Source organism: Protomyctophum parallelum (genome assembly GCF_964188405.1).
Source record: "Protomyctophum parallelum genome assembly, chromosome: 14".
NCBI lineage: Eukaryota > Metazoa > Chordata > Actinopteri > Myctophiformes > Myctophidae > Protomyctophum > Protomyctophum parallelum.
This window is the reverse complement of record NC_139709.1, coordinates 8,075,369-8,087,398: the sequence shown is the minus strand read 5'-3', so window position 1 is coordinate 8,087,398 and position 12,030 is coordinate 8,075,369. Positions and strand designations below refer to the sequence as shown.

The following is a 12,030-nucleotide window of genomic DNA, read 5'->3' as shown; positions in this document are numbered from 1 at the left end:
AGTGGTGGTGCTCAACCTTTCTCATGTCAAGGACCCCCAGAATTATCTGTATTTGGCCACGGACCCCTATGTTGTTTTAGTGCGTGATTTCTTTCTACGTCCGAGCATAGACATGGTAACGCCACCGCCTGCCTCTGATTGGCCTACCGACACTGCCGACGTCTTGCCTGTCCTCCGAGATGCAAGGCTACTCCGTGGTGGGAAATAATACAAGAGAATGGCAACACGCGACAGTAGCTTGTAACTTTAATTTTTATAGAAGAGCTCCCGACCGGATCATACGGACTTTTGAAACAGAGACCAGGCTTTCCTCTGAGGTGGTGGAAAGCTAGCCCCATATGTTCCCTCTCCCTACGCTCATTCTGTAGCTCCGAGATGAGGTCACACACTGGGCCACTCCCACCGCGTTTCAGAAACGGCGCAAGTTTCCACTATGTAAGTTTCTTACCCTGACGCCACGATTAATCCAAACGTGAAGGGGACGTGAAGGGTTTACACTAATTCAACCATAACAACGCCCAAGAAAATCCAACTAGAGATTTGAACCGAGCCTTTACGTCGCATATTTTGTCAGTCGCTTCCATGTTTATCAAGGAAGTGTGCGTGTGCGCGTGCATGTCGAGTGAACTGAAGTCAGTTGGAAATTTCGACCAGGGGAGGCGCCGGGGAGGCGCTAAAGCTTTTCAACTTCCTTGATAAACATGGAAGCGACTGACAAAATACGGGACGTAAAGGCTCGGTTCAAATCTCTAGTTGGATTTTCTTGGGCGTTGTTATGGTTGAATTAGTGTCAACCCTTCACGTCCCCTTCACGTTTGGATTAATCGTGGCGTCAGGGTAAGAAACTTACATAGCGGAAACTTGCGCCGTTTCTGAAACGCGGTGGGAGGGGCCCAGTGTGTGACCTCATCTCGGAGCTACAGAATGAGCGTAGGGAGAGGGAACATATGGGGCTAGTGGAAAGCCTGGTGAGGCGAGGTTACATGCTGGATAGTCTGCCGCCAGGTTTTCTTTTTGCAGATCAATTATTCAATCAAAGCAAACGGCACAAACAATATTAGTTTACCTCTTCTACAAAGTTACAAGTTACTGTCGCGTGTTGCCATTCTCTTGTACTTGTATTATTTCCCACCACGGAGTAATAGCGTTGGCAGTGTCGGTAGGCCAATCAGAGGCAGGCGGGCCGTTACCATGTCTATGCTCGGGCGTAGAAAGAAATCACGCTGTTTTAGTCCTGCTACATCTGCACTGCAGATATAACCTATATCTACTGTATGATAGGAGCCAGGCATGTAAAGCTTTCATGACATTCATTTTCCTTTATTTTTATTTTTATTTTTTTATTTTAGGTTTTCTGAGCCCAAAAAAAACCCTGAACTTTGAACATTCAGTGGATTCTCTGTTGGCTGGGATTTATTCTGTGTCTGTGAAGCCTTTTGAGTTGCAAAACAGGCAACATATCTGCTGGCAAATCCCATTGTCATATATGGGATTTGCAGGCTGTGACATCGCAGTCAGCAGGAAAATCATAGCACGAAAACCCCAGACCACAGAAAATCTACTGAATGTTAAAAGTTCAGGGTTTTTGGGTGTAATTGAGCTCAGAAAACCTAAAGAAATAAAGAAAAATTACAAAAAACTTTTTTTTAATGTAACAATCCCTTTAAAGCAATACAGATAAACCAATGCTGTGTGTCATTGTAAGGTAGAGTAAAGTACTATCACTATCTGATACAGTACTATCAGTGTCTTTCTCTATTAAATCCCAGATTGACACATGCTATCTTAATCTCCTTACAGAGAGAGAGAGGGGGGGGGGGGGGGGGATAGAGAGAGAGTTTCATTTGAGTGTGAGTATTAGGATCAGGACACACTAGCCTGCTCTTTGACTCTTTTTTCCTAATGATTCTTTCTCTTCCCCTTTCATCTATTTTGTGTTGGATCATTAGCTCACTCTCTCTACATGAACGGATTGACTAAGTGTGCCTTGATCACAGGCACAAAATAAACCCATTTTCCTTCTACGGTACATCTGGGTATCTCTAGGGCTTTCTTTGCCCTTGAATCGGAAAGAATGACCAAAACAAAAAAAATGATATTCTATAGGGGAACACGAATACATATGTCCTGTAGTTAGCATGCCACTTTTAATCTGCCATTTGGATTTGAAGGGTTTAGGCTTGAAGCCCAGACACTGTGGCCCATGCCAAAGTCAACTTCAGGGTGCCAGCTGTCTGATCCATGTCGGTCGATGATACGAGAAGGGGGGGGGGGGGGGGGGGGATTATGTGAACTAAGTCCTAAGGTGGGGTGTTAAAGAAAGAAAAAAGAAAGTTAGGGTTAGGGATCACTCTTGAAGATTTTGTGCCGCATTTTCACAATTTTTCTAAAAATAGCAGACCTACAAGCTCGTAGCACGCCACTCGGTGGCACGCTATGAGCTTGTAGATCTGCTATTTTCTAATAGCTAAAGTATAACATAATGCCTAGTTAAAACACCAAAAGGGGTTCCTTCTCAGAATGGGTTAAGTATCAGTACTGAAATGTAGAAATAGTCTGTATAAGTAAAAAATACGGAATTCTAAATTGACTTGAGTAAAAGTACAAGTGAGTACTGGTTTCAAAATGTACTAAAAGTCCCAAAAGGAGAAAGTACCCGCGCTACGATTTGACACGTTTTTCAAATGTATAGGCCTACAAATCCTTTGAAATTAGCAGCTCTACAAACTGACAAGGCGTCACACATCAGCTTGTAGATTGGCTATTTTCAAATGGCTGAAATCAGCGAAATTTAGGGCTGAAGTGGGTAATCTTCAAAGTAAGTAGTTCTAAAGTTTTAAAATAATTGTAGTGGAGTAAAAATATTTGTCTGTGAGATGTAGGTCTCAATGGTGTAAACCCCCAGATTGATGCAGTATGGGAACACCTTGCCAAAGTGTGCCAGCATCTCGCTGAGGTCCAGGCAGGAAATAAGTCTCAATGTTTTAGTGACCACGCTCCACAGCCCAGGGCGCGCTCAAAGTCTCAAAGTGGTGTTTTCAGGGAAGCAGTGATTGTATTGTCGATTTTCTGATGGATGATCCTGTCTCCTCTCGCCTGCAGCAAGATTATATCGAGCATGTTTATTCAGGGATAGTATTCCACTTTACATGAGGATAACACTATCACAGAGACACCGACACCTGCAGGAAAAATCATTAGGCTGATAAACTGAAAAGAGAAATTTATTTTGTTTTTTTACCTGTTGAAAATAATGTCCATAATGATGAGAATCCACCATCGAGCCAGGAAAACATATTGTACCTTTACTCCACTACGATTATATGAACACTTTAGTTACTTAATTTGTAGTTTGGGATTATTATTACAAAACACTAACCACTTCAGCCCTACATGATATATTTTGGCCATTTGAAAATAGCAGATCTACAAGCACATGCAGATCGGTTACAATTTTTAAATCGGATGTTGCACCATGAGTACTTTTTGTACTCATGGTTTTGTACTTTTTAAAATAATCACGTAGATTTTGTTACTTAGTGACCTACTTCTTCCGTCACCGCCTCTGATCTGATCACCACTAAGATGTAAGTTCTTACAAACCACTGCCTAACTAACACGTCTACTCTCAGATAGAGTATACAATTGCCATAAAAAGCAGAACAATTAACTGGTTTTCATGCAGTTCTCTCTCTCCAAATCCCTCGGATTGGAGGGCAGGCTCTCCACCCGTCAACAATAGAAGCATTATCAATGCGTCAATCATGAATACGCGCTGAATGCAAATTCACCGGACAATCACTGCAGCACACATGCACACAAAGTGGTTTGAGACAAATCCAACATTACCCAGACTTAAGTCAAAGGTCCTGCCCGCATACAGTTGCATGTCCGATCCTACTGAGCCAGAATGTTGTTGCGTACTATACATGTAAATGGGTATGCACTCTCTCTGATGCTGGCCTTCGGGTCTCTCTGGTCTCTCTGGCCTTCGGGTCACTCTCTCTGATGCTGGCCTTCGGTCTGGTGGAGACGATGATGCAGAATGCATTCAAAGCGTGCCAAAAGCTGTTCAATCATTCTATGAAAGAAACTAACACTTAAGGGACCAGCATGATATAGGATTAGTCCTCTCTGTCTTTTTTTGCACTCCATACGGGAAGCTACTCCTCAGGTTTACGAATTAATCTCTTTTTGGCATGCACCAGCTAAAAAAAAAGAATGTCGAAGTTACACTAACAAGTAACAAACAGGAGAAGTGTTGGCTGAGGTGCTGACACAGCCGCAGTGTGAACTTTGTGAAGGCAAACCGCAGCAAATTAAATATGCAATAATCGCAACTTCTCCGCCCATTCGCATCGAGTCTACTGAAGTATTATAGGTGAGAATGTGACCTTAGTTCAGTCAGACAACTCACAAATAGATTTAACCAATATTTATTATGGAATGAGTGTGCATATGATATTTGACTTGGTGTTCGGCTCTGCTGCATTTTCTCCCTGCCCATCAGCGAATGACGTGTGGGACTTGCACACACACACACACACACACACACACACACACACACACACACACACACACACACACACACACACACACACACACACACACACACACACACACACACACACACACACACATAGTAATGCAGTATGTTACTATGTTAACCCCTTGAGTATAGTGTGCCTATACAGTACACTTTATAGCCAAAAAACAGGAAATCATCATACAGGAGGTAAAAGGGGCCAGTTTCGTATTGCAGTCGTCCGTAGGTGCCCTTTGAGAGCCGTTTTGAAGGAGTCAAGGGATTCACATGTCTTAATGACCGTTGGTAGGGCGTTCCACATTTTGGTGGCATAGGAGCAAAATTAATTTTGTCCCTTGTTTGTGGGTTGCACATGGTTTGTTGAGCTCCCTCTGGTGTTGTGGGTGTGGACTTTGTTGACATTAAGGAAGTATTTAGACAGGTACATCAGGCAGGGTATCTTTGTGGTGTATCGAATGAGTCCCCTAACATCATATCAGTCTTAACCGGCCACGTAAGTCAGCCACGTAAGACAGTTGACAACGTGCGTCATCGCTGTCAAAACAGTAGCCGTGATCAACGCACAGAATGCAGCCTGCTGAGATCTTGGTAGGTCAGTAGTAGACTGAGAGCATTGCAATGCTCTGATTACAGTTTAAACGTCATTTTGTGCCTTTCAATATATTCACATTCGAAGCCATTTAGATCTGCCTTTATCTGGTGTATTATTTAATACTCTCTCTCCTACATAATGCTCAGCTTTCCCCCGTTGCCTTGAATTACCTGCCATGGTTAGGCCACGGTCATGCTGTAGTACTACTAGTAGTACAGTCAGGGACAGATTAACCCCCACAAGGGCCCCTGGTCCGGTAATATTTGCAGGGCCCCCATAGCGCGCACATGCGCGACATTTTCTTGTTTTTCCGTGTTTTTATCATATTTTTTACCTAAATTTAACAAAATCAATGGCCAATAAAGGGCCCCAGGAGCCCTTTTCAGGGCGTCAAACCTAGTACCTCATGGTCCAATTTGCCACAGGGTCCCTGAGAGCCAAGAGCCCATGGGCCACGGCCCCACTGGCCCAATGGCTAATTTGTCCCTGAGTACAGTCAGGGTGCCGAGCGAGCGCTGCCAAGCTGACCTAACTTTACTCATATTCTTTTCTATTGAGATGCAACAAAACGGTCTCTTCCTCCTCGCAGTCCTTCTGTGGCTCTCCATTGATTTAAACGTACAGCTGAATAATAGTATCTCTACTATCGCTTGATGAGGAAGGAGCTTGCCTCATTCTAGAACCCTGTAAGTCACACAAGTTACAACCAGAGACACATTTCACCAGTGGGAATCGTTTTCTGCTTAGGTGGCATATTCATTTTGAGTGGTTTCCATGGAAATGCCCCCCCCCCCCCCCCCCACCCTTCCCAATATGTTCAGGGAGTAACTTATGCACTAGCCCATTCTGACCGGGCAGTGCGGGCACCCATTTTGGTGTTGGCATCATGTCGTGCTTTAGGTATTTAAAAATAGCAGATCTACAAGCTCATATCGCGCCACCGAGTGGCGCGATACGAGCTTGTAGGTCTGCTATTTTTGAACAATCGAAGAAGACTGACATTTTTTTTAATCTGATCTCAGGTCAGAATGGGTTCTTCAGACCGGCGTGTGTCCAGTGGAAACCTCGTATGAATCTGATCTCAGGTCAGAATGGGCTAGACTCGAGACATGGGTGCTCATACTGAGCTTCTGTGCATGCTCTAGTGCGGAATAATACATCACAACAAGATGTTTTCTGCACACATACGAGGAATTTAAACGATCAATCAGTCCCGGTGGATGGACATACAGATGGATGACAGATGTTTGTATATACAGTATATGATTATGAATGCATGTAAGACAGACTGACTGATATTAACCCATTCTGAACTGAGATCAGATTCATACGAGGTTTCCGCCGGACACACACTGGTCTGATGAACCCATTCTGACCTGAGATCAGATTCTAAAAAAATGTCAGTCGTTCTTCGATTTAAAAAAAATAGCAGACCTACAAGCTCATAGCGCGCCACTCGGTGGCGCGATATGAGCTTGTAGATCTGCTATTTTTCAATAGCTAAAGCATAACATGATGCCAACACCAAAATGGGTGCCCGTTCAGAATGGGTTAAGGGAAGACCCTGATGTCCTTGATGTTAAGGCTGTAATATATTGCATTATTATTATTAAGGCCAATTCATAGTCCAGTTTTCGGTGACGTGTTGTGTGAGCGGTGACCACCGCAGCCTGACGTCATGTTTTCCGTGGTCACCTCTTCACCGACAACTGGACTGTGAATAGGCCTTTAATCTTGCCATATCACCATTCTCAGTAGCCTATTTTCTAGAGTTGATATCTTGTGTAACGTACATCTGCCCATTTGGGTCTGAATGTCCCCGTACTATTTGGGGATATGCCTGGTCTATTAATGTATTTTTCCTGACCGGCGCTGGTACTGTACATGCCATATGGTCTAGCACCATTTACATTTTGCTGCGTGAAGGTCGTCGTGTATTGGCTGCATACTCTCAACTCGATCAAGGTGTCAGACGGGCTAGTTAAGTCACTTTCCACCAGTGGAAACTGGAAATGTTGATTCACACTGTGATTCTGTGAACTCTTAAAAACTGCGATATATATATATATATATATATATATATATATATATATATAATATATATACCGGTGTGTATATATATATATATATATATATATGTATATATATGTATTGTATATATATAGCCAGACAGACAATATTAACTGGGAAAGACTTGTTCAGCTTTTGTTCACCTAGCTTGTAGGCTTTGTGCTTAATGACATAATTGGCTTCATTTGCTGGTAAATTGCTGCATTCAAGTACTGACGTAAGTTGTGCTATACAGCAGCCTGCTTACTTAAAGGGCCATTTCAACGCTGGAAGGAACTGCAATCACTCAATTAATAGTAGCACAATTTGAAATTGGCCAGAAAAAAAAAAAAAAAAAAAAGTCTGCGTGTTTGACTAGGTTTTGACTAGCCTGGCCACCTTTCCATGTCGGGAGCGGATGATATCGCTACGTCATGTCATAGACAGTATTGTTTTGTAGTCATCGAACTTCCGGAACTTCCTTTCCCCTCAAAAAGGGGAAAGGCTACGATCTTTTATTGTTATTTTTTACAACATGACGTAACGATATCATCCGCTCCAGACCGGTTCACACGGCACTTTTGGAACAGAGACCAGGCTTTCCTCCGAGGTGGAAAGCCTGGTGACAGACAGTGGTGAGGCGAGGTTAGGTTTTGAGTGGATTGTTGAATTCCTACACTGACCATAATGCTTTGGTGCACTTGTGGAGAGGAGACACAGTAGACACCCCATGTGGGCTGTCTTACTGAGACAACATGTAGTCCATTTTCATGACAAAGCGTTGGTCATGAAGATGGCGGCTTGACTAATATATCTAGAAACACATATTACACACAAGACAACTCTGGGTTTGAATAGTTGGTATCCATGATGCTGACTGTAATGCTGCTATACTGTACATTCTTAGTGGAACAACAGGTGGTTTAGTTGGGCAATGCCAGGCTATGGATTGCTTGTCCCAGCAAGCCAAATGACGTGATCATCCCCACATGGGGATGATCTTTAATTACGTCATTTCCAGGACGTCTTCGTCCAGGACGCCCGCCTTAGTGGGCAGAATTTATGTTGGTTGAAATCGGGTGATATTCTGAGCCAGATCTGTCTAGTCTTGTTTTGACTTGACCCAATCGAGACGTCACTAATTCGTCCATTGATTGGTTGAAATATTTATTAACAGTTTGCTGAATTACAGTACATTTCAAGCACAAACTCAATACAAAGACTGTTAACTGTGAGTGGACGACCCAATTAAGCATTACACTTGTTTACAACAGGGTCCACCATGTTCAATTCATCAAAACATTTAGAGACGTACAAATATACACTTCTATATAGTTAAAGAACAGAACAGGAATTCATCATAAGGTCCTGACCGTGCTTGCCGGGGTGTAAGATTATTATATTGGAAAAAGTCACTACTGTTTTTTTGAAGTTACATGACATAAATGTATACATGTATGTCACACATGTCACACATGTATTCACAGCTGACGGTATATGCAGCTCCATGCCACCGTGCCTTTCCTTCACCCAGACAGTATGCATCCCTATGCCACCGGCCGTAGCAGGCCTGTCTGTAACATACATTGCTTAATAATTCAACAGTGGCGTTTTGTACCATTGGCTAGGTGACAGTGCTGCGTGAACAGATGTCTGTGCCAAGCATGGGTAAACAACAACACAGACATTGGTCTAACTCTGCCCAGGGGAGGTATATATAGCGCTTCCTCTGTCTTCCTCTACCACCCCTTCTCTCTCTCTCTCTCTCTCTCTCTATCCTGTTTGTTTTAGTTTCACTTTCATCTCTCTCCGTTCTTTGCGCACAATTCCTCCCACTTTGATTTTTCTTTCTTTCTTTCTTTCTTTCTTTCTTTCTTTCTTTCTTTCTTTCTTTCTTTCTTTCCTTCTTTCCACGCTGTCCTGTGGCTAACTATGCGCTGCATGCTTTCACACTGCAAAGTGATTATCATGGAAAATAGTGAGCCAAAACATTATCCTATATATTCTCTCTGTTGCTCGATTTACTTTATATCGTTTACTTTGTTATTCGAGAAAAGACGGCTCCTAAGTCATATTCTCCAAGCTCTGCTTATAACAATTGGCCTTGTGTTTTCTGTGCTGCAGTCATAATACCCCATATAGACACATGAAAAATAAATTGTGGCACTCCATCTAAGATCTTCGGTCTGGCTGTGCCTGCGTGCAGTGCTTTTCCTTGACCCAGTATCTGGGGGCGAACTCGTAAGAAATCACCACGATTTGGCTTTTGGCGTGGTGATAGGTATGGGTATAAGGTTTGAAGCTGTGCAAACGCGTTGGGCACACCCCTTGGCTGTTTGCACAGAATACAATATTAGATACGTATAGCTATGGTTGTAAACCAAAATAATTGATAAAATAGATTTTACTTTTAACTTTTATTCTGTTACTGTTGGAGTGTTGGGTGTGCTAAATAACATACTACAATTTTAGGAAAAAACGAAAAACCAGAAAGGCATAGTTTTCAAGATGGCGTCCATGGTGGCTAAAATGAGCTAAAATACCTATAAACTGGGATTTAATATGTAAATAAATCATAACAATTATGCACTACTTTTTGAATTTTGGCATGGTGGTCGAATTGCAATGAAACCACTTCATTTACTTTCTATTGTTTACATTGTTATTCGAGAAAAGACGGCAAGGCTCCTAAAGTAATATTCTCCAAGCTCTGCTTATAACAATTGGCCTTGTGTTTTCTGTGCTGCATTCATACATCACCATCCAGGCCAGAAAGCATTCAGCTTCAGAGTGTGTGCTCATTTGGAATAACTGAGATGGTGAGCCGGAGAGAGAAGAGAAGGGGAGGAAGGATCGAGCGAGCGAAAGCAGAGAGAAGGAGAGAAAGTGAGACAATAATTCTGTCCTGCAGTGAACGACTGACTGAGCATGAGCAAAGCAAATGAAAGAGTGTGAACGACCTTAACTCATCAAGACCTCATGAGGCCGAGATTTGGGTTACAAAAACTCTTTCAAGATTGAAAAGGTGTTCAACAATAGCAGATGTACGAGCTCTCAGCATGGCATGAAGTGACACATTGTGAGAGAGAGAGAGAGAGAGAGAGAGAGAGAGAGATGATTTGTGACTTTGCGACATGACTGGCATGGCCACAATGACACGTTCAAGGATCTGTTGTGTTGTGCAAACTACCAGCTAAGCTATATAGATAGAGGCCATTCATTACCATGTCTAGATTGAGGGGACAATTTTAATCACCGAGACGCAGCGCATACATCTGTGCGTCACGGGGGCCAGCCCATGGCAAGCATCACGTCCTGTTCTATTAAAGACGGTGGAAGTGCTGGGAACACTGAGACAGAGGAGACATGACAAAATGTCCCTCCAGACTCCACGTGAGATATTGGAAAAAAGCCGTTTTGTCAATCCGCTGACTGTAAATTGGATATGAGTTGTGTTTTAACACTGATCTGAATTTATTTGGCGTGAAATAATATGACAAGTTGTCCTCCACCCTCCCCGCCACCACCCGCCTTTCTCCACTGTCTGTGTGTGTTTCACTCTCTCTCTCTTTCTCTCTCGGTTCCTCACTCTTTGCCCATTGCTGTCGTTTCTCCTTCCCCATCATGCCTCCATGTCGCTCTCAGTATTTATTTCATTCTCGCTCTTTTTCTCTCACAGGGAGAGCGTCAGGACAATGACGAGGTTCAAGAGAGAAATGCCCAGGTTCAGTTGGAGAAGGCCAAGGTACGTACATGTGCTCTCCCCCTTCCTTCTCCTCAAGTCCCAGTAGTTCTACGAGGTCCCTAGTGTGATATAATGAGCAACGGGACATGATCTGTTGTCGATATATCAATACAAGTCACTTGTGTTTCAACAGATATAACATGATTATCTGATCTCTCTCTGTTGCTTCTCCTTGATTGCTGTTGCTTCTTTTTCTCCTAACCCCTCCTCCTTAACTCCTGTCCTTGAGTGCAATTATACACGCACGCACGCACGCACGCACGCACGCACACACACACGCACACACACACGCACACACACACACACACACACCCACACCATGAATGTTGTGATATCACATGCAAATTATTTCACTAATCCTATCCTGCACAGCCTAAATGAAGTAATAACTTCTTTCAAGGACACGATTACATCACAGGCAGGAAGCAGGAACCACAGAGACATCAATACAGCGGATTAGCGACGCAATATTCTGCTGCAATAGTCACTGTACTATCTTCAAACCTTAATCCATTTTACAGCATTTGTTCAACGTCTGGAGCAGGAAAATGAATGGGTATTCAATACTATTGATTATTACACTTTATATGCATATCAGTTTATTTCTGTTTATATGCATTCTTAAACTCCCTGGAGTTGACTTCTTTGTAGAACCTTTTGGTATTAGCATTACGTTATGCTTTAGCTATTTAAAAATAGCAGATCTACAAGCTCATAGCGCGCCACCGAGTGGCGCGCTACGAGCTTGTAGGTCTGCTATTTTTTAAAAATCGAAGAACGACTGACACAGAAACATAGCTTTTTCAGAAAACTGTCAGGATGTAGAAGACACTTTTAGAATCTGATCTCAGGTCAGAATGGGTTAAGCTACTAGGGGACCGGAATGAAACCCTGGCTGTGTAAAGTGTTGCGCCGTCGTAATGTCTTTCACCTGAAACATACATTTTGTAACGTGATCGTCTGTGCTTTAGAACTGGGCCGTGTTTTGGAAATAAACGCAATCTGGGAAAAGAAGATACATGCATTTTAAAGAATCTGTTTACATGGAGGCGGACTTTTCACTTCCTGTTCATCTCCGGTTTTATCGATCGCAAAGCA

General features: G+C 42.9%; 1 protein-coding gene across 1 annotated transcript in view; it reads left to right on the top strand.

Annotated features, from left to right (window-relative positions):
* The window catches only part of LOC310871036 (voltage-dependent L-type calcium channel subunit beta-3-like), a 32,223-nt gene that overhangs the window by 3,413 nt on the left and 16,780 nt on the right, over nt 1–12,030 (top strand). Inside the window, exon 2 of the mRNA XM_083782468.1 lies at nt 10,867–10,932. Within this exon, the coding sequence (XP_083638594.1) occupies nt 10,867–10,932 (66 nt within the window). The remainder of the gene's footprint in view (nt 1–10,866; nt 10,933–12,030) is intronic.